This window comes from Gavia stellata, chromosome 16 (genome assembly GCF_030936135.1).
Source record: "Gavia stellata isolate bGavSte3 chromosome 16, bGavSte3.hap2, whole genome shotgun sequence".
NCBI lineage: Eukaryota > Metazoa > Chordata > Aves > Gaviiformes > Gaviidae > Gavia > Gavia stellata.
This window is the reverse complement of record NC_082609.1, coordinates 18,448,856-18,471,250: the sequence shown is the minus strand read 5'-3', so window position 1 is coordinate 18,471,250 and position 22,395 is coordinate 18,448,856. Positions and strand designations below refer to the sequence as shown.

At 43.2% G+C, this 22,395-nt stretch overlaps 1 protein-coding gene across 2 annotated transcripts in view; it reads right to left on the bottom strand.

Moving 5' to 3' along the window:
* The window catches only part of KCNIP1 (potassium voltage-gated channel interacting protein 1), a 282,312-nt gene that overhangs the window by 111,166 nt on the left and 148,751 nt on the right, over window positions 1-22,395 (bottom strand). The window contains exon 1 of one of the 2 annotated variants that reach the window (XM_059825223.1): window positions 17,867-17,966. The exons of the other annotated variant lie outside the window; for it this stretch is intronic. Coding sequence (XP_059681206.1) covers window positions 17,867-17,966 — 100 coding nt within the window. Of the gene's footprint in view, window positions 1-17,866; window positions 17,967-22,395 lie in introns of those variants that run through there. 2 annotated transcript variants of the gene reach the window in all.

Sequence of the window (22,395 nt, the reverse complement as noted above, 5' to 3'; positions counted from 1 at the left end):
TTCTCTTGCAATCCCCAGAACCTCATGGTACTTCCAGTTTCTGCCACGTTTCATTTCCCTTCACACCTCCTCAAATGCCCTTTCAGTCTTTTCACATTTCTAGTCGATTCTCTCCTAACTGGTCTTCTGGTTTTCTGGTTCCTGTAGGTCTTGGCTGAGTTTTTCCTTCTGCTTATGCCTTTCATGCTGCAGATGTCTGTGCAAGCTCTTCTCTAGGACTGCAGAACTACTCTTGAAACAGCCCATGCACAAAGACTGAACCTCAGATCTGCACACAGACATCATTGCCTGAGAGCATAACACCCAAATGTGCATTGCCTGGTGTGTCCCCTGAGGACAGGCTCCCATGCCAGCCTCCACCACGAGCTGAGTGTCCAGACAGAGCCGTGAGGCTCCTTGCGTGCAAGCCAAATGGTCCCTTTTCCTTTATCCTCCCTGACAAATCTCCAGAGTCAGCGAGGACACCACAGACTGAGATCTTATTCGCTCTGCTGCTACAGGCAATCTCTTGGTCCAGAATACAGGAAATAAAACCAGCAAGTGGGGTTTTTTTTAACATTTTCCTGTTGTGAAGAAAATCAGCTGGTGATTTATCTTACCCTTTTCGGTTTGGTGTCATCTTCTAAAACAGAAAGTTTTGTCAGAAACTTCTTTTCGGCAAGAAACACCTACTGACTTCTAACATTTTCTGGTACAGGATGGCAGGTCTGATATAAAATTTGAATGGTGGCTAATTGACTATTTCAAAGTAAATGAAAGATTTGCTAAAGATGTCCCCAAAGTAATTTTGGATTCATTTATTTTCTTCTACTTCAAATAAAAGCATGCTGTTATAGTAACGTGTCACAGAGTTCACAGGAAACGTCAGCACATCCTATAATGAAGCCTGCTGTATTTGCATATGCAATTAATAGTGCACATGGTAGCATTCAGTTTGTTAGTTATCTCTTTAAACACGGCTCAGTAATCTGCACTTCAAGAAGTAACACACCATGCAAAGCTTTTAAAGTGCTTTACAAACATATTTCATTAATCTTCAGCAACTTCTCGAGCTACACATTATCATCCTTACTCTACCAATGGATAAAACTTTGCACAGAGAATTAATGTACAATTTTTCAAAGGCATTTCGTGCTTAACCCTTAATAAGGCTTAAAAACCTGGTTGTACATCAAGGTCCCAGAAGGAAACTGAAAAGGTTCAAACACTAGCAATAGAAACAGCTAAGCCATGGGAGTATCTCCACAGGAGGAGAGATCAAATACAGTAGAGCTAGTTAAAAAAGAATGAACATAAGGCAAAGGAGACGTAAGCAGCCAGAACAAAACTTGCCAGTGCTTCTTCCCTCTTTGTCATGGTTTAACAGAAAGCTGCAAGTGGAGATGCACTGAAATTAAAAGGCAGGTCATTTAAAAAGGAAACAATACTGCATACAGCTAATGCAAACCCATGACCGTAAGACCTCTGTAGGGCAAGAAAGGGCTGGGGCCTGGGCCAGACCTGGGGACATAGTGCCAGGCGCAGGGGGAGGCACGAGCCCCCAGCCCCAAAGCTTGGCAGCAGCCTCTCCCCTCCGCAAGGCTGTAGCTCTGGCTCAGCCTCTCCACAGGCTGTGGGAGAAGTCAGCGTGAGCAGCAGCTCTCAGCGAGCTCCCCTCATCACCCTGATCGTGTCTGTTCCCTTCAAAAACACTTGTGCTCCAAATAAATGCAGCATGCCTTCCTCCTCCATCATCCTGCATAAGGATCCAAACAAAGTGAAGCTATGCCATTATGTTTGTCAAAATACATCACTGGAATCAAACCTGCTTTAGGTTATTAACAAACAATACACCGTGCAGTGTTTAGAAAGTACCTCCCAGATGAGAATACTAATTCAAAACTGGTGGGGAGGGTTTTATACTTTTCTTTTTAACCCTACCACTTGTCTTCCACTAAGTTTTCCTGCTCCTGCCTCTGTCACTGTAGGAGTCATTAGGTCACCAAGGAGAAAAGCATGAGCTGACTGACTGCACCGGTGCCTTTCAGAAGAACAGCAGGAACAAGAGAGGCTTGCAGCCAGGGCTGAGTGGCCTGCAGTTTCCACGCAACTTTTCCAAGTGCTCTGAAGAAGGTAATCTGGCCTGCTGTCATGAGAGTTGTAAGGAGGGGAATTATTAGATTGCTGAAAGTATTTGGTTTCTGAAATCATCAGGAAGACTACCTCAAAGACGAACATCTGAAATCCATACTGTAGGAGAAGGTGTTAGCCGGGAAGAAAAAAACACCTTGGCCCCTATCATAGTAGAGCGTTTAATAATCCAGACTGCCAAATCAGGAAGATAAGGGGAATGCAGCTTTTTTGCGCATGAGTATGTGAAAAAATGACCTTGAGCAACAAAGACAGCAGCCTCTAGGAAGTGGTAATATACAGACATGCCTGGAAAAAGCATCATATTGCCAACAAGGTTGTCAAATTCAGTAATTTTTTTCACACAGGACGTGGAAAAAACCAACTAGAAAAGGGGTCATCCAGACTGGATTCTAACCAAAAGTATGGAAACTGATAAAATCAACGACATGGGACTAGATTTTTTTAATAGGGAAGGAAGAGGTTAGAGGATACTTAGATAAGCCAGAGGTTTTGAAATTGGCTGGGCCCGATATAATTCATCCTTGGCTGATGAAATCTCAGGGCTGTTAGCAGTTATTGGCAACCCAGTGTTAAAGAACAGGGATGAGGTGCGGAAGACTGAAACAAGATAAATACACTTCCTGTCTTTACAAAAGACGGAGGATGAGGAGATGGGGAATTAGATATCTATCAGCTTAGCTGCAGTTCCTAGAAACAAATAAAACCAAACAATTGGCAAGCAGAGAGAAAATCACAAGAAAATGAGTGGCTGCCCGATTGAATCTGTTCAGAGTAATTGGTGCCACACCAATCTCGTTTCTTTCAATAGTAAGACAATAGATTTTGTGTCACATCTTGATTTCTCTAAAGCTTTTCACAGTATTTCATCTCACTTTCTTGTATATAAGCTAAGGAAACACAGTCTGAATGAAAATACTAGGGGGTGGATGCAGAACTGCTTGAAAAACTACTCAGAGTAGTGTCAAAGGTTCATTCCTAAAGTAGAAGATAGAAAAAACCGGAGCCTCACAGGGGGCTCTCTTAGGTCTGGTATCACTCGTTATGATGGCAGATGAATTAGTGTACTTACCAGGTTTGCAAATAATACCAAGCTGGGAAAGGGGGAAAATAGGTTGAAGATCAAATGTGGATTTAAAAAATATCTTAAAAGTTGAAGTCTGAAAACAAACAAAACCAGATTTCTGTTCAATAAGAACAAATGCAGAAATCTACACCTATGCTGGAATAATAATCTGCACAAATGCAGGGTGGGAAAGAATTTTACTGGTATTAGAGCTCCATAAAAAAATTCAGGAGCTATAAAGGATCAAAACCCATATGTTACAAAACCCAGGCAAATGCTCTTCTAGACATAAAAGCACAGAGATAACTTGCAAGACAAATGACATAGTCCTACTCTTCTCCACAGTATCAAGGCCTCAGCTGGAGCACACGATCCAATTTTGGGTCATGCACACCCAAAAGATGTAAGCCAATTAAAGAAAGTCCAAAGCAGTAAGAATGATCAATAGTCTAATAAGACCTAAACAAATTGAGGCTGCTCAGGAGAGTAGAGACCAAAAAGAGATGATAAGCACACAAAAGACCAGTGCAGAGGAAGAGGTTAATCCATTCTACATGTCCTTGGTGGATCAGAGAAGTAACAAGCTTCAAGTTTAGCAAGGAAGAATCCTTTTGGTGTGAGGAAAAAGCTTTCCACTGAAGAAGGTAACAAAGCACTGAAATAAATTGCCTAGAGAGACTGTGGAGCCTCTGTGTTGGGAGAGTTTTATGAACAAGTCAGAAAGCAGCTGCCAGAAGCCACCTTGGGGCAGAGGTATGGATCAAATTGGGTCCACAGGAGTCTCTGCTATCTCAATGCCTCTGCTGCTTTATGTCCACACTGCAGTCTGCCAGCTCACTTTCATACAAACCATGGGAAAACAATCGAAAGCAAACAGATACTCTGTATTTGGCATGGAAACTACCTAAAAAGGGTATCTTCCCCTTCCCTACTGAAGTTCTTCCACACCTTAATACCTTGCACATCTATAATGCCGTAAGTGCTAAAGCTCTATACGTACCAGAAGGTATTAGGGGATATTAGGAGATGTGATAGGTAAAATTCCCAGCAAGAACGTGCAAGGTCACACGGAAAGTCAGTGACAGAGCAGATAACGCTGTTTCCTATGGCTCAGGCACCCGTGCTGTCACCAGCTGCTCACTCTCCCCTCAACTATTTTAATATGGATGTACAACGTTCATAAACCTTTCTCACCAGACTGGAAAGCTAAAATCCAACTCCACTTTCCTGAGCTGCTCAGGAAGTTATTGCTATCTTGTTCCCATGCATAAATTTAGAACCAATTTAATTTTCTGGACAGTAAATGGTTAATTATCAGAGTTCACGCAATAGGGCTAGGTGTTACAGAATTACAAGCTCTGTATCAGCTAGTTGCCACGGTCTGGGACAAGTCCCTCCTGACTACCCTCTGCTAGAATTAGCACTCACTTTACACCACAGGAAATAAGAAAAACCTATAGGCACCTCTGTGGGCCCAGTTCCCCGCACAGTATCTTAACACAAAACCATGCTCAGCAATAAATTGAATTCTCTCTGTGTTCCTGCTGGTGTACCCTGGGACACACTCCTTGGTCACAGCTGGAGGTAACTTCCTTCTGCAGCATGGGCTGTGGCCTGCTTCCTGAAAGCGTCATTTATTAACAACTGCCCTGCTACTGCAGAGACCTAGAATTCAATGCAGTTGTAGAACTTTCCTGCTTTCCTGGCTTTTGGTACTTTACTAAGTTTGCTACAGAGTCCTGCAAGGATTCTGGAGAGTAAATGCTCTATGGGGTACCTGGTGGCACATGACTGGAAAGGGCTGGACTTGACGTCAGCATTGTCCCTTCTCAGGTCCCTTCAGCTGCGCTCCTAGCTAAATCTGGAGTTGGCCAGCAGACCCCGTGGGTGTTGACTCTGTGCTCGTCTGTTCCTCCACCCTCCTTTTCTATTTCCATCGCCTGTGTCCTGGTTTGTGGTAGAGGGTGGCTGTCATATTGCTTCACTTTACGGAGAGATTCCTTTATAATTTGCATGCATGTGTATTTGCGTAATGGCATGCTGTGGAGTTCAAAGCTGTTTTCTCACTTTCAAAGTAGTCCTTGCGTGTAAGGTGTCCCAAGTCTGATGTGCACCAGGCTCGTATTTTTGTTCTTGATTGAGTACTGCTGCACTATATTCTTTTGAAAACTCTAGCTATTCTGGGAGAGGTGTATAATTTAATATGTTCAATAGATTTCTTGTCAGGCATTCATGTACAACTTCCTTCATCTTGCACTCAGATGTTTGATTTTCCACAGTAATTGGATTTGCCGCATTTGTGTTTACTTTTATGACCTATGGTAAATGCTGCTTTTTTAGGCGCGGACAATTAAAGGGCTTGCTGAAGCCTACAGTAACCTACCGTGTAGGTTTTCTGAAACCTACAGTGCTAGTTTTCAGGCAATTCAGAATCCTTTTTACATAGGGTATTAATGTACAAATTAATATAGCCCAAACACTACATTAAGCAAAAGCTCTTCTGTACAACAGTAGCTGTGGGCATGCAGTGTAACATTATTAACCTGCTCTATGGTTAGATGCACAGCAATTTAGCATATTTGCAGTGGGCCAGCCCCAAGTATCCAAGCAGAGACCAGGAAGAATAACTTTGCTCACAGGAATTGCTCTAAAGCCCATTCACTGTTTCTGCCCAGGCAGAACTGGCCACCCCGTTGAAAGCAAAATGAGAAATCTGAAGATACAGTGCAGGGGAGACCTTCAAAACCTTCTGCAGGGACAGAGCCAATGTCCCAAGGATCTTAGAGCCATGAAGCTGATCTAGGACTGCAGAAAAAAAAAGCTGTGGAGATGAGCGCTGTACGACAGCTTTATTAGTACATTACCTAGTTCTTTATTTCGGAACCAGTTGCCTTTCCTCTTGAATAGATGTGGGAGAGTCAGAGCTGCAGGGATGAAGGCAGGTAAGGAGAGAGGCCAGGAGTAATGATGGCTTGAAAGACAGGGCTTCGGGAAATCACGCACAAGGCACACTTTTTAATTTGTCTCTGATGCTTGCACTGGTGGTCCTCAAGTTTCTCCTACAAGTCTCATCACATTTGTTTTCTTTCTTCTTCTCAACAATATGTGCATGTTGTATCTGGGGTTGTCATTTGTGCTCAGTACTCACAGTAGCTGCTTTCAACCTTTTGCTTTTGTATTTAAGAACCCCAGCTGGGAGTTCTAAGCAGCTGAGCTCAAAAAGATGCTTTTAAAATCAAGAAGCAAAAGTGCAAACAGCTGCAGGGAGCGCTACTGAAACCTTCAAAAGGTGGAAAGAAGCATAAATGCTCCAGTACAGCCTGCTGATTCATTGCTTGTTCATGCAGAATGCAAACCTGCCAGCAGCGGCTGCACTGTGTATGGCAATCCTGATCGGCTTGCTCTGAGCAGGACTGACCACAGGTTTCTCCTGAACGCCTTTGCAGGGACAAGGTAATGGTAGGAACTTGGTCCTTACAGCATTCCCCACTACACATCAAACTCTCTGGTCTGCAGGGAGTCTCAGCATAGGATCCTAAAGTTTTATAAACATGACATGAAAAATCAAGGAAAGCAAGTGTCCAGCAGTAGGTAAGGAACAGCGGACGGTGGGCAGATGGCCAGTGACAGCCAGTGCTCATCCTGACAAGAAGAAACAAGCCAGCATGCAATCCTGCTAGGAAATAAACTTAGGTCAACAGGAAGCAAGCGACATAGTCATGCTCTTGGGAAAGAAAAACAGAGAAAGCAATTACTGGAGCTATTCTTACTTACAAAGGGGAAAAAACATCATAGGGTGTGGTAAAGGCAGCAGACAAGTGATAGCATGGGCAACAGATTCAGGTCTCCCAAGTTCCAGTACTGTGTAATGATTTGCTTTTATCATCCTAGTAAGTTTTCAAGTTATATTAGACTGGTAGAGCAGCTCGCTTGCTGTCCTAGACCTGATGCCCCTTGAGTTGCAATGTAACCCACCCTGCCAAAAGAAAGCCCCAAGATGTGTCCACCAGCTGCTGCTTATGCAGACATCAGCCTGCCTCGTGTATGAGCATCAGTCCCACACAAGGAGGTCCCTAAGGACTTGGCCATGGACAAAACGGGAGAGCAGGAGCCCTCTGGTCCATAACTTCTCTTTGGTTCACTGAACTCTCCTGTCCATCCCCAAGGCTGTATTTAACCTCCTGAGATGCCATAGAACTGCTGTTTCTTCAGGCTATTTCACTCTTGTGGGCTCCCTTATCCTTTTTTCCAGTGTGGGAAAATACCTCCTGAAGTGGGATCCTTGAGGTCATCCTCTCGTGTTCATTTCTGGGCTGCCTCTTCACCCTGTGCTTTGTGGTTCGTACAAGGCAACGATCCTCCACCCTCAAAAGAGAACTCCGATTCTTATGCAGTGTGTAACACTGTGACATCTGATAGAACTACCACATATCACCGCTGAGGTAGAAGAAAATGGCTTACCTACATTATCCATGAAAAACATTAATTAAATGTATATTAACCAAGCACTACAAATTAGTGACTGTATGTGAAACAATGCGAGCTCAAAGCATTGAAAAATGTGCTATAGAAAGCAAAATATTTTGAACTCTAGGACAAATGAAAATTAAGATGAAACACAGTTTTATGGAGTACCTCTTCTTTTTCCCCTCCTAAAATATGCATGTTGTACAATAAAATTTTCACAAAAATGAGTTGGGGAAAAAAAAACTTTCTGAAGTTGTCAGAATTAGGTCATCTCAACATTGTTGGGATGTTTATTGAATTCGTATTTTTCCTTTTCATCAAATGACACAATAGAAGAAATTCTTTAAGAATAGTAACAATTCAGAGGTCAGGACAAAAGGCAAAAAAAGGGGACAGTTTCGACAACCAGTAAAATCCTTTGAATCCAGGAGAACTGAACTATGAAGCAATTTTAAGCACAGAAGCATCCAGTTAGGACAAAAGTGGGTCAGGTGTTTAATGGAAAAGCACAGACTAAAGTAAAAAGTTTTTTTCCACTTCACAGTACAGCAAACTTGGATTAAATAACAAGCCCCAAACTAGAGGTTTTTGAAATATAAAAATAAAATTGACATTCTGTCAATATGAACTTGGTGTTAGTTAGTAAGTAGAGTCCTGTGAGCGCCCCAGAGAGATGATGTCCACCACAGCGGACTCCGTGGGAATCGTGGGGCCACAAAAGCTCCCCTGAACTTTCAGAAAGATCTGAGATGATGAAGTTGTCAATAGAGACAGGCTTTCATATCAGCTCACAGTATCTTGCATCTGATTTCCACCTGCCTTGTCCTAGAGTAGGATTTTTCAGTGATACTTATGTTCCCTTGTGAATGGAGCCATGCACTATCACTGACATGTTAACGGCAGCTCCACCAACACAACAGCTCACAGTGACACTCAGAGCTCACCCTTTCTTGTGCTGATACAATTTCCCCTGGGGACACACACATACTAGTAGTTCCTGCCTGAGAAAAGAAGTCTCATAATTTTTTGGAGACCAATTAGGGTGATAAAACCTACTCTGTTCCAGTTGTGAGCATCTTTAAGTTTTCTGAGCTCCTCTTGAGCTTTAAAATGTTCCTCTAGAGCCTCCCAGGGCACTGACTCCAAGGATGCCCACTCTTATGCTCAGCGGCATCATGTATCACCATGCGTTTGTAAATACAAATATTTTAATCTAGTTAGGATAAGAGTATGCACCACCAGTGAGCCTCCGTGTCTGCAGCACTGAGCCCGGCTGAGCTCAGTATGTATTAGCTGCAGCTCAACAGCACAAATCCATTTGTTGCTCCCTAGCTCAAGGACCGTCTCGGTCTCTGGGGCAGAGGTAGTTTATGCAACTGGAGCATGAATTTTTGTGCTATTTGTGAGGCTTTTTTTATTATTACTATTATTTTTAACTCTTTTGTTGGGTGTTTAGGCAAAGAAGCTGCCTGGTAGGCAGTTGAAGGGACAGCGTACCAATTGCTCGTAGTCACAAGACACTAATGTAGTAGCCAAAGACGTTGTACGTGCTTCTGACTTCTCAGACACAACAAAGCGGTGCTTCAGCATGGCTGAGGGAATCTTTTACAGATTTTGTTATGTTGAAACTTACATAAATCTTTTCATAAATCTCTACAATTTTAGTGAATATAGGAAATAGTGTAATTATTAATGTGAATATATCAACACCTCAGAAGCCTTCTCTCAGTGAAAACACTGAAGAAATTAAGTGAAAAAGATTCATGAAATACTTCATTTCTTTACAAGAGTTCTAATCCAAATCATGACACAAGTGAATTTGTGGTTGCACAAGTATATATAAAGCCCCAGGGCATTTCAGTAGCTCACAGCAAAACCACTCCTTATCCCCACCTAGTGACAAAGGCAAAAAAATTGTTCAGCTTTCATTAAAAACCAAACATAGGCTCCACTGGGTATCACAGCTATTCACACACAATGGCCACTGCAGTCCACTTGCAACTAAACCTACTTCAAGCTAAGCTGAAATAAATTATTCAAACTGTTTCATTATCACATGAGGTAAGAATATAGAGTGGTTTGATCATACCTGTATTAAGTGGGATTTTTAAAGGTTATAGAAACTCTTTAAAATATTATTTTAAGGGCCAATAAGTTAATCTTACATTGTGCCAAAGCTGCCTCTGCCTTTGAGCAAATAGATATGCTTATAAAACCCAGCTGAACAACTGGACTTTATACTCAGCCTCATATCATACACAGATCATTCTCCTGACAAAAATATTGATCAAACAACACTTGAAATGAGGGCAGGGGTCCTTGAATCGAAGTGAAGAAAAAGCTGTGTGTACACTACATCTGGAAGCTGTGCAAATATGCTCACAAAAATCAGGGCCATAATACAGCATTTCCTGTTTTAGGAGAAAACCTGTGTGAAGAACAGCGTGAGAATTCTGCGTTATTCTTAAAACAGTTTTGGGTGACTGTTTATTTCCCTGCTTTTGCACAATACGCTGGATGGGCTAACCTCTGCCCCGACTCCCATCTAAGAGACAAGAGGAAACATGATCCCCCAGAGCACGACCAGCATACAGGCTGTTCTGTACCTCCTCACTGGACTGAAACTCTCAGCATGGAATAAAGAGGTGTGAAAAATGAAGGAAAAGGCCTTGGAATTCTGTTTAAAAAGGAGCCTGGATGAATGGGACAAAAAGGGCCTCATGCCTTCAGGCTCCATCTCACAGCCCGATGCTGACAACTGCTTAGGCTAAGGTGGCAGGCTACCGATCTGTGCAAGGATGTTTAACTAGAGGCAGTCGTACCAGCTCAGCGTGTTCATTAACCTGGGTCTTTCATTGACATGCTCTGCAGGTGGATACTTCATTTCTGAGAGACTCAGCTATTTACAAATTCCCTCAGTGGAGGAGACCCTTGTAAGGACATAAACAAAACCCTTCCAACTAAAGGATCCAAAGGAAGAAATGACAGTGCTGATGCCTGGGGCTCTTGGACCTTCCCCAGAACACCTCAATCCAGCTGCACCCTGTGCGCATTGTGGGTCTCAGTCACACGCTGCAGTTTGTCACGGCACATGTAAGGAGCATGATCACAGTACAAGACTCACCGTGCAAACAGATTTCCAAGCTAAAGTACAGTGGTTTGGTGTTGCCTTTTGGGAGGAAAGAAGGAAAGAACACTCAGTACTGGTTAAAATGCCTGCTTGCGATTTGTGCTGCCAAGATCCATTTGGGTTTGTCTCGTTACCACGTTTGGCCTTCAGCTACAACTTACCTTTTGGTCTCCTCTGATACACGAAGCACGTTAGCCCCACTTACATCTTTTGTCCCTCCACACTCCGAGCTGCCTGATGAGAAGACGTAAGGTACATCTAGATGACATGTAAGGAACAGATCTTATCTTTTCCAAAAAGTCAATCCCACTCCTATCAGAATTATCAAATCCTCTCACCCTCCTTGCTGATGTCCTCTATCTAGGATGTTGGGTAAAATGAAATAGCAGCTGATATAAACACAGACTGTCTGCCAGAATAAAAATAACCTTTTTGCTTGGTATAGAGGGGGACCAGGAATGACAGCAGCGTGCCAATGAGGGAAATCAATTCCACTCAGCCACTGTGATACAAGACAACACTGAAAAATGCATTTAGAAGACAGAGTTTTTATAATGGTTTTAGAAGTTCTTCTATCTTATGTAGTAGTAGGAATCGGAAAGACTATTCTTGCCCATCCTGCTCTATCTGCAGTGCACGCTCCTCCCCACTTGAGAGAAGAGGTACATTCTTCTGCTCTAACCTGCTTTGCTGCCTTCATCTTGACAGCTTATTAGGAATTCTACACTAAGGCAGAATCTTATTTTGTTACTTTACTTTCTACATCTGAAGGAAGTGTGCATGCCTGAAGAATACACTGAGTATGAAAAAGGTGCAGCTGTATATTTACCTGGAAAGCACCAAGCACTTTCAGTGGAAAGATTTTTCAAGTGTAGGTGATAAGCAGAGATGTAAAATATCCAGCTGATAATACAAACCAAGAGCAATGTAAGGTTAGTGGAAAAAAGTTAGGATCCTGTTTCTGCATTACACCCACCAAGTCTCCTGTGACGATCTCTCACCCGACTTCTAAGGAGTGAATTAGATGATCACTATGATGAGTCTGTCAGTGGTGGCATAGCAAAGAGAGAAGTTTATTATGTGCACAGCAGTACATAATAGCACACGCTGTTAACAGATTCTTAGGGTTTAAATCTACTGATTTAGTACCTTTCCATTGAAAAGTTCCAAGTATTTTACGGTCGAAGTTAAGCTTGGGTGGAACCGAATTTAGTCATTACTTTTAACTCCATTTTACATATGACTAAATTGGGTATGGAGAGAAAAAGACATTCCGTCTGTCTGAGCATCACACCTTGGAGAAGTGAGAAGAAAACCTCTGACACACTCCTGTCATGATTAGGACGTAGAAAACCATGGCAGACAGCAGCAAACAAGCTTATTTCTGTTTAGGAGGTCCTTGTCCTTTGGTTATTCTGTGCTCACAAACGGTGGCACAGTCCTGTTAGCTTGCATGAGTGCACAAGCGCACAAGTGATTTGCAGGCCAAAGCTCCTCTGTAGGTATAAATGCTTTCTAAAGATTTCATCAGCCACTTGGAAACCGAAGAACATGCAACAGTTAAAAATCCTAAAGCTGGAACAGAAAACTGAGTACTTGCTACAAACAGCTCATACTGAGTCCACAGCTGAACCATACAACCCCAAAATATCTTTGTTAATGACACCACATAACACCACTCAAACTACTCATTTTTAGATTAATTGCGATAACTTGGTGCAGACCAAAGCGGAGGTGCCGATCAAGAGCTGGACGCTCTCGTGAAGGCACGTTGAGTAGCATGCTGTGGGCAAAGGAGTCAGTGTGCACCAAGTGCGTACCAGATGTACCAATGCGTATGAGAAGAGAGACAGCAAACAACCGTGCTGTAACTGCTAGGGTAACACAAAGAAAATAGTACAGCTCTGATAACGATTTCCTTTCAGCCAGCGAGCGCAAGACAGCTGGCCAGCTCTGTCACCTTTTGCAAGTACAGTATGTATCTCACATTTCACAAAGGCAAATACATACACAGAGTTGTCTTGTTTGTTATTCTGGAAGACACTGTTTTGCCTCGGTCTACCCACAGCCAGTCCTGTACACTCAAGGACAGCCCTCGGAGCTCATTCAGGGGCACTGGCATGACGAATTTTTTTTTTAAAGAGGAAGAGCAGTCATAGATGGGCCAGAAAGGGGATTAGCAAAGAGAGAAGAAACCTGAGTGTGGGCACCAGAAAATACAAAATCAGGCCTTGCATTCTATTCCATGACAATGCATTTCTAGCAGTGCTCTTGCCTTTTGTTGCATAAAAGTGCTAGCGCAGTCTGAGATGTCCTGCTAACGTTCATGCACTCCATCCAGTTAGCCACACACTGCAGCAGTGTCACTTGTACCACTGCCTCAAGGGCACTGCAGCCGGCTTTTACACAAAACCCCTTGTCCAACACCCAAGAGCTGCCCAACAGCCAGGCCGGAGCAAAGCAATGTATGGGAAGTGAACCAGGACCTAGTCTTAAAAAGGCACCTTCTCAAAGAAAATAAAGGACGAAATTGAAAAGGAGCTAGGAGATTTGAGGAACAGACAGATAAAAGTTCAAGATTACATGCTATCAGCTCCCAAAAAGGTGGGAATTAATCTACAGGTGTTCAAACCAAACTAAGTCTACAAAGTCCACATGGAGATTTGAACTTCCATTGTCACAGAATGATAGGGGTTGGAAGGGACCTCTGGAGATCATCTAGTCCAGCTCCCCTGCCAGAGCAGGGTCACCTACAGCGGGTTGCACAGGAATGCGTCCAGGTGAGTTTTGAATAGCTCCAGAGAAGGAGACTCCACAACCTCTCTGGGCAGCCTGTTCCAGTGCTCTGCCACCCTCAAAGTCAAGACATTCCTCCTCATGTTTGGATGGAACTTCCTATGGCCAAGTTTGTGCCCGTTACCTCTCGTCCTGTCACTGGGCACCACTGAAACAAGACTGGCCCCATCCTCCTGGCACCCACCCCTTAAGTATTTAGAAGCATCGATAAGATCCCCCCTCAGTCTTCTCTTCTCCAGACTAAGACGACCCCAGTCCCTCAGCCTTTCCTCATAAGAAAGATGTTCCAGCCCCCTAATCATCTTGGTAGCCCTTTGCTGTACCCTCTCCGGCAGTTCCCTGTCCTTCTTGAACCGGGGAGCCCAGAACTGGGCACAGTACCCCAGATGCGGCCTCACCAGGGTAGAGTAGAGGGGGAGGATAACCTCCCTCACCCTGCTAGCCACACTCTTCTTGATGCACCCCGGGATGCCATTGGCCGCCTTGGCCCCAAGGGCACATTGCTGGCTCATGGTCATCCTGTTGACTCCCAGGTCCCTTTCCAGGGAGCTGCTCTCCAGCAGGTCAGCCCCTAACCTGTACTGATGTGTGGGGTTATTCCACCCCAGGTGCAGTACCCTACACTTGCCTTTGTTGAATTTCATAAGGTTCCTCTCTGCCCAACTCTCCAGCCTGTCCAGGTCGTGCTGAATGGCAGTGTGGCCTCCTGGTGTGTCCGCCACTTCTCCCAGTTTTGTGTCATCAGCAAACTTGCTGAGGGCACTCTCTATCCCTTCATTCAGGTCACTGATGAATATATTGAACAGGACTGGAACCCGTACTGACCCGAGGGGAGACCTCCAACTAGATTCTGTGTGTCTGTGTCAAGAGAATCATCTCATTGGTCTGCTGTTCTCTGGAGACCCTTAGCATCCCTTCTCTTTCCCAGCACATCGCAGCTGTACACTGTGCATTGCACACACTGTATGCAATGTTCACAAGAATTCTATTTCTGTAGTTGTCACTACACAGGGAAGACTTAGACACACTGCCTTTCACAGGGTAACTACATACACTTAATGCAGTGTTACACCCTGCAGGGAACAGTTTCCACAATACTTGGACCCCAGCGGTTTGAGTCCTCTGCGCTCAAAAGGTGAGTGCTGATGACCCAGGGGGTTCTTCCCTGCCTCAGCGGTAGCTGCTGCCACGCAGGATCGCAGTGTCTCACGGCTGAGCACCAGCCCGTCCTCATGTGAAGCAGTTACCTGAAATCAGCATGCAGGGATGGCTGTCAGCAAAGACGACTCCCTGCAAAAGGCTAAGACTTTATGTTTTAAAAAATGATTACAAATAATTACTGCAGTGTTGGTAGGGAGCACAGAATATGCTAGAAATGCAAGGCACAAGACAAATTCTGGGAGAATACTGGGTGATATTTTAGACCTGTCAATTCATGCACTGTGCTGATTCTTGGTGCAAATTACTCGCATTTGGTCCGGACTGGCCTACAATGAGCTTCTTTTGTCTTTAAAAGTGGTTTATGAGTCTGAACAGTAGCTGAGAGATAATATAAATCAGTCACACCATTAGATCACTGTACGTCCCAGTGGCAGAAGAAATGGGCATTATGCTAAATCAAAAAGAAAGTGCAAGTTTGGCTTTTAACAGCCCAGAATGAAATTTCCGTTTGCTACTCCCTGCTAAGTCATGGCCAGTACAGGAGTCTTTGAAGAGGAACTGTGGCTCCTCATCACTAAGAGATGGCAAAGCTCATATCTCAGGGAAACTGGAAACTGCCACCTGGTCTGTCTGGGGGAACTTCACTCCTCCCTTCTACCCCACAACAAATTCTGGCACCTCGTAAACCACAGCCTGAAGCTGAAAGACAGTAGTTTTCCCCAGGAACATCTAGTTGTTGAGCAGCTGCTACAAAACCTGTTCTCCTCTATATTTTAGTACAAATGGAGCAGATGGGGAATGGCATGGGAGGATTTGGTTTCTGTGAACTTTTGTATATTGTTTCAAAACCAGTTCTGGATACAAACAAAAGCTCAGCTCGGAAAACTCTGAAGTCCTCCCCTTCGCTCAGTTAATCACAGGTGGTTTGGGCTTTTGCAAAGCAGTTTATAAGTTTGGGTGCTCCCCATGATGTTTAGACAGAGGCACAAAGTCTTCTCAGCTGTCTCTCCTGTCCAGATGCCCATAAATGCGAGATTAAGAGCAAAAGGCCAGCCAGGGCCAAGAACTCAGACTCCAAGGCTGGCATCCTCTTTTAGTGACAGTGACCTTCAGGAGAGCATATTCATTACCGGCTGGAAGGGTGCAGAGTTTCAAGAAGTTTAGCCTGTTGCTGCCCATGGTAATTCTGGTTCTCTTCCTCCATTGAAAAATGTATAGATTTTAGATCTCACAATTGTAAAAGTCACTTTGAAAGTCTCTATATAGATAGTACCGATGAGTTTAAATAAATGATTACCATGGTTTCAACATGTGGACAGTATTTTAGCAGTGTACTTCTGTAAGCTGTTCAGTATAAACAAGGGCCACAACTGTTTTGGGAAGTTGGACCTGCAGCTATGAGTTTTCTGGGCCAAAGGCACCTTCCAGCTACTTCAGCTGTTGTTTGCTAGCGCTCCATATGCTGTGCTTGAGATTTAGTACGCACCTTTCTACTGCTGTATGTATCCGATACCTATTTTCTTTTTGCATAACGAAGCGTGGCTACAGAAATTTGTTTTCTTGCTAGGATAACCCACACTTGAGGAATTTATACTTTATTGACACTGTAGAATCCTATGGAGCAGCACCTGCCCTTTGAATGCATTCAGGCAGACAACAAAAGGATTCCAAAAGAAACAGGTGCTCAGATGGACCAATTCATAACGGACTTTGCTAGAGCTGGAGACAGGAAATTAACTGTACATTGGGTACCATATAATATAACATTTTTCTATGATAGGAGCACAGACTTCTGAAGGCCCACAAAAGCCACAATAAATGCATTTTTCCATTGGCACTCTGCCTTGCTTGCACAATTTGATCATTTCAATAGACCTTGCAAAGCTAGAGCTGGTACATAAAGCAATTGCTAAACAATCTGTACTGCTGCCCTAGCTGCAAAATGCTGTGCAACAATTATCACCAGGCACCTCTTCATTAATCCAAACATATCAAGAGGTTAGGAAAAATACTCAAAGCAGCAGGAAGTAGGAGAAACACGTACATGCATGAGAACTAAAATAAAGCAAACAACCAATGAAGCAAAAGTTTTAGAACTTTTTTCCTCCAGTAAAGTACTCGCTGCTAGTCTCCAAGGTTCTCTAAGCCTTGTACTAAATGTTGTCAAGTAATTAATATGAGACCAACAACCTCGCCTTTTCCAGGTTGTCATGAGCTCTGAAGCAGAAAGGAGTAATTGTTCGGTATCTGTGGGTAGCTGAAGGTTATTTTAATACCTGCGTACTTCTAGCTTACCATGAAAAATGACCCTCAAGTTTCTATAAAAAGCAGCTGTTCAATGTATATCATATTCAGGAACATTTAGGAACACTGTAAATCTACTCTTCCTATTAAACAGTGAGGCTATCTGCACAGACATGTTTTGATTTATAGAGCTCACTGTCTAAAATTCATCCCTTCTGCCTCTATTTAATATTTCCATGTTTCTACATGAATTACATTGTTTATAAAAACAAGAGGTAACAAGAATTAAAGTATCTTTAGCAGTCAGCTCCCTGAAACTATCTTCAACAAAGCATATTTACATTTCAATCGGCAGTGTTTTCGTAAATCATACATGAGACTAGAGAGCAAGACCAGGCAGGTTTGTTAAAGATAAATATTCTGAAAGAGGGCTAAACTGAGGATTTTCTGTTAATAATAGCCAATAGCTAAAAATAAGCAATGACGTTCCCAGCAATTAGAACAAATTGAGAAGTTACAGCGATAAACTTGCTAAAATGTAAACCCTGCTTTCATTCAGAGCTTCGGGATGCAAGCTGCAGTTTACTAAAGCATACAAATCTGTATTGAAGTTCTTAAAACAATCTTAAACATAGACAAAGAATGGTTTAAGATTATGTCACATTTATTTTCAGAGCTGCAATGAGAGCTGCAATACTATATTGACATATAAAATACATTTCATTTGTCTAAAGAAAGCATTTAAAGTTATTACAGCTACTATTCAGCTCCTCTGATACTCAAACACTGCACATGCACTCACAGATTGAAGTAAAATGCTCTGCAGCAAATGGCTTTCGGAATAAAATATTTTCTATTTCTTAACATCCTACCTTCATAATTGCCTTCCAGGAGACCCAGATGCTCAAGTACCTTCACAAATCCAACAATTATCACCAGTACAACAATCATTTCAAGTCCCTCCAAGTTCATCTTGAAAAATTATTCATGTAAAAGCATCTTTTCTTAGGGAGCGTCCTGACTTCAGAGTTAGACTTTAATTAAAAAGCCCTCCTAGTCCAAGACATGCCACACAACCAGATAAATACAATGCTAAAGAAGCCCAGCATATTCCCACTATAAAACATTTCCATTGACAGCAAGATGAACACAGGAATGTAAGGAAGTCAAATCTTACCATGTCTGCATCACTTGCCTGCATGGATACAGATGTTTCAGTCTCTAAGGCAACAGAATATACAGTAACCACTTTGTTTAGCATTTCCTCTCTGTCACAGCCAAAATTCAGCAAATCTGTCTGATAACTAGTAAAATCTGATGTCCTTTTTCACACTGAATCACAGTTTTAGAGAGATCCCATAGTTTAACAACAGAGAGGAAAAAAGTGCAAACACATTCTTTGCTTGATACTAAAGTGAACTTCAGAAAACGCAAAGCAAAATAATTTCATTTAGAAAATGACCTATTGCTGTATTTCCCTATCGAGTGAAACACAATTACAGAAGGTTAGCAACACATTCGAGTATCTTGTTTTCCCACACTGCACACACATTTTACATCCCATACAGAAATCTAGTAAAATATTAAATACGGTAAGAAGAGACTTGTTAGAGGGAAATCAGTTTTAAAGTTTGAGGGATACGCAAGAAACAAAAGATTTTCCCTCTTGCCACACAGCCCTGGGGGCTCTGTGCAGATGGTGGAACATCTGCCCTTGGTGTAGGTCAGCTGCTGTTCCCATGGCTGTTTCCGGATGAGGAAAGGCAAGAAATGGCATCAAGGACACAGTGTGCCCATGGCCAGAACCGCATGCAACTTACTGCTCTGCCTCAGGAAGCACTCTTTCAAGCACTCTGAAAAACTGAGATTGTTTCCAAGTCCTTGGACCTGACAGTTAGGAACAGATTCTCTGAAGGACCTTATTCTCACCTGAGCATCCTAATAGCAGACATCAGCAAGCACTTGTCTGTCCTTCCTACTTAACTTCACACAGCTCTCCATATTTGCAGCCAGTTTCAGACATGCACAGAATTGCAAAAAAAAAGAAAAAAAAAACAACCAAAACCCCTTTCAAAAGTCTGGCCGCTTGTTCTGGTAACTTTTGATTATTTGGCCTGCAATGGCTGCCACTTCTGTGCACGAGGTCACCTATCACCCTCGTTCTTTTAACTCATATTGGGATAATCTGACTTTGCAAGTAAGAGAGAGATACATATAAAAAAGTCTAAGCTTCTGTCAATATTGTGATTATTATAATATTACATTAATAATACTAATCTGAAAGACTTAAATCTGACTCACTGTTTTTGGTTATTGGTTTTAAACCGTTTGTGTACTTCTATCTTTAACTGATGTTTCATGTTAATGTCTCCCAGGATATTCTTGTCAAGTTGCATTAAGTACTTAAATGATGTTACGAGGACTTGAGTACCAAGGCTTTCTGTACGCATGCTAGCTTACCCTCCTGGAACTACAAAAGGGACCCCGTATTGCTGTATATAGCAGAATCAGTCCCACAGACTCTTTTGAAAGCTGGTAAATGGTTTTCTTACTGACTTCAACAATGCTTTGCTGTGTTGCAGGGTGTTGCTAAAGGCCTGAACAAAGCTGTTTCCCATATGATTATTCCAATGTATTAATATATTAGAGGTATTCCTTCATTACCAATATAATTAACGTCGTCAGCATCTACACCTTTTCTCAGGTATCCCCATTAGAAAATAAATCTTATACTTTTCTTTTCACTATCGAACTTCAGTTGAGGATCTCGCAACTCCTTACAAATTTCTCATTAAGCCTGAACACTCCTGAGGGGAGGTTAAGAATTTACTGAGGTATCAAATCCAATTACCATGGAAATGAAACCATCTTTGGGACAGTCCAGACATAAGGTATTATAATTTACAACAATAAATAATGTTTTAGTACAGAAAGCAAAAGAAAGAAACACTACCTGTTGGAAATGGACTGGGCAGAGGGGAAAAAGAAGAAAGTAACTTAAGCTTAATTTTGGTCAAATTTAAAACCTCTGCTCCTACTAAAAGTGACATGAGCTGGATGATGCCAATAAGCATTCAAAATTAATTTTATTTCTGTTTGGAAAGGGGATTTCTCACAGTCCAGTGCACTTGTACCACTGTTCTGGTTTGCTGCTGCTCTCGGCTGAGCCACTAGCACAACCAATTATATAATAGATAATTCCTTTCTCTTGTCAAAAAATCCATTTTGTAGAAAATATTTTTATATATATAAAAGTGTTCCACAGAAATTGATCTTTTTGATAAAAGCTGCATTTCCAGAGCAGCCCAGCTCCTTGATATGTTGAGGCATCCTCCCTCCCTATTTGGAGTCAAGAGGCAAAGTCCAATTCTACTTCAGCCCGTGCAGAGCAGAGAGCTGCCCTTGCTCAATGCCAGAGCTCCAAACCAGGGAGGGCCTCTCCCACCCCCAAAAAGTAGAGAAGGGACTTCCACAGACCCTACCTTCCTCTTGTGACGCTTTTGTTGTTGAATTATTGGTTGCTCTGCACCCTACTTCATGGAAGCTATTTGAAACGTTTCCTCTTTTTTCAGACAAAAAAGCAATTTTTAAACCTCAGAGTACTTCCCAGCCGTTTTCTGGCCAGCCCTAGCCACCAGTAATAGTGTCTTTGAGGAGAGAGAAAGAGAGAGAGAGAAAAAAAAGGAACCTACTCAAATATACTTCAATCAAAAATTATTTAGCTTGGGCAAGCCGACAGAAGAAAGCTGCAGGCTGTGCATTTCATACTAGTTACTTCCTCGTAGCAATATATCATATTTGTAACAAACTCTCAATATAATTTTCAATTGTTCTTTTTTGAGCCTCAGCAATTCACTGTGAAGGAAAACACTCCTGTCAACTGAGAAACACAGGAGAGTGTTCTGGGAGGACAACATCCAGTTACCGCTGATTGCAGTGTCTGATTATCCATTCACCTATCTACATGCAGTGAAACGGCAGGCATGGCTACCTTAATTCCTCCTCTCTGCTCAAGGAGGTAGGCTGAGGGCCCGGCCAGCAGTGTGCTGCAATGCCAGGGGGCAAGTTATCCAGCAGAATTCCAGGCCATCACAGTGCACAGGACACAGGACAACAGGAAATCAAACTCTGTTTATGACTACAATATATATGCAGAATCTAGCATTCCTGGGAATTCATTATGTATGGATGCTAGCCCTAAGTAACTGCTTAGTTAGCATCTGCTGTGCAGTTAGTTTTCACAGCGTGAGATAATAATTAAGGTGCATGAAGGACAGAAAAAAAGGTGAGAGAAAGAGGAGAAAGACATGGGTAAAGAAAAGCAAAACTACAGACAGCTTTTCTCTAGGCAGACTCTCTGGGAGATGTTGACGTACAGTGCTCTGATGTTGGATACAGTTTGAACTGGTGCAGAACTGGGCATCCAGATGGGTCTGGCTGGTAATGTGTTGGGGTGCAAGGCTGGGGACCACATGGATAAATGGCTCATGCCAGTGTCCTCACCACGCTTGTGAGAAACGTCACCCTTCCATTCCCAGCAAACGAGGAGAGATCTCTAAGCTAACTCACACGTGCATAGAATCATAGAACGGTTTAGGTTGGAAAAGACCTTTAAGATCATTGAGTCCAACCGTTAACCTAACACTGCTAAGTCCACCACTAAACCATGTCCCTAAGCACCACATCTACATGTCTTCTAAATACCTCCAGGGATGGTGACTTCCCTGGGCAGCCTGTTCCAATGCTTGACAACCCTTTTTGTGAAGAAATGTTTCCTAGTATCCAGCCTGAACCTCCCCTGGCACAACTTGAGGCCATTTCATCTTGTCCTGTCACTGTCACTTGGGAGAAGAGACCAACACCCACCTCACCACAACCCCCTTTCAGGCAGTTGCAGAGAGCGAGAAGGTCTCCCTTCAGCCTCCTCCAGACTGAACAACCCCAGCTCCCTCAGCCGCTCCTCATCAGACTTGTGCTCTGGACCCCTCACCAGCTCCGTCGCCCTTCTCTGGACACGCTCCAGCACCTCAATGTCCTCCTTGTAGTGAGGGACCCAAAACTGAACACAGGATTGGAGGTGTGGCCTCACCAGCGCCGAGTACAGGGGCACGATCCCCTCCCTACTCCTGCTGCCCACACTGTTTCTGATACAGGCCAGGATGCCGTTGGCCTTCTTGGCCACCTGGGCACACTGCCGGCTCATATTCAGCCGGCTGTCAACCAGCACCCCCAGGTCCTTTTCCGTCGGGCAGCTTTCCAGCCACTCGTCCCCAGGCCTGTAGCGTTGCATGGGGGTTGTTGTGACCCAAGTGCAGGACCCGGCACTTGGCCTTGTTGAACCTCATACAATTGGCCTTGGCCCATGGATCCAGCCTGTCCAGATCCCTCTGCAGAGCCTCCC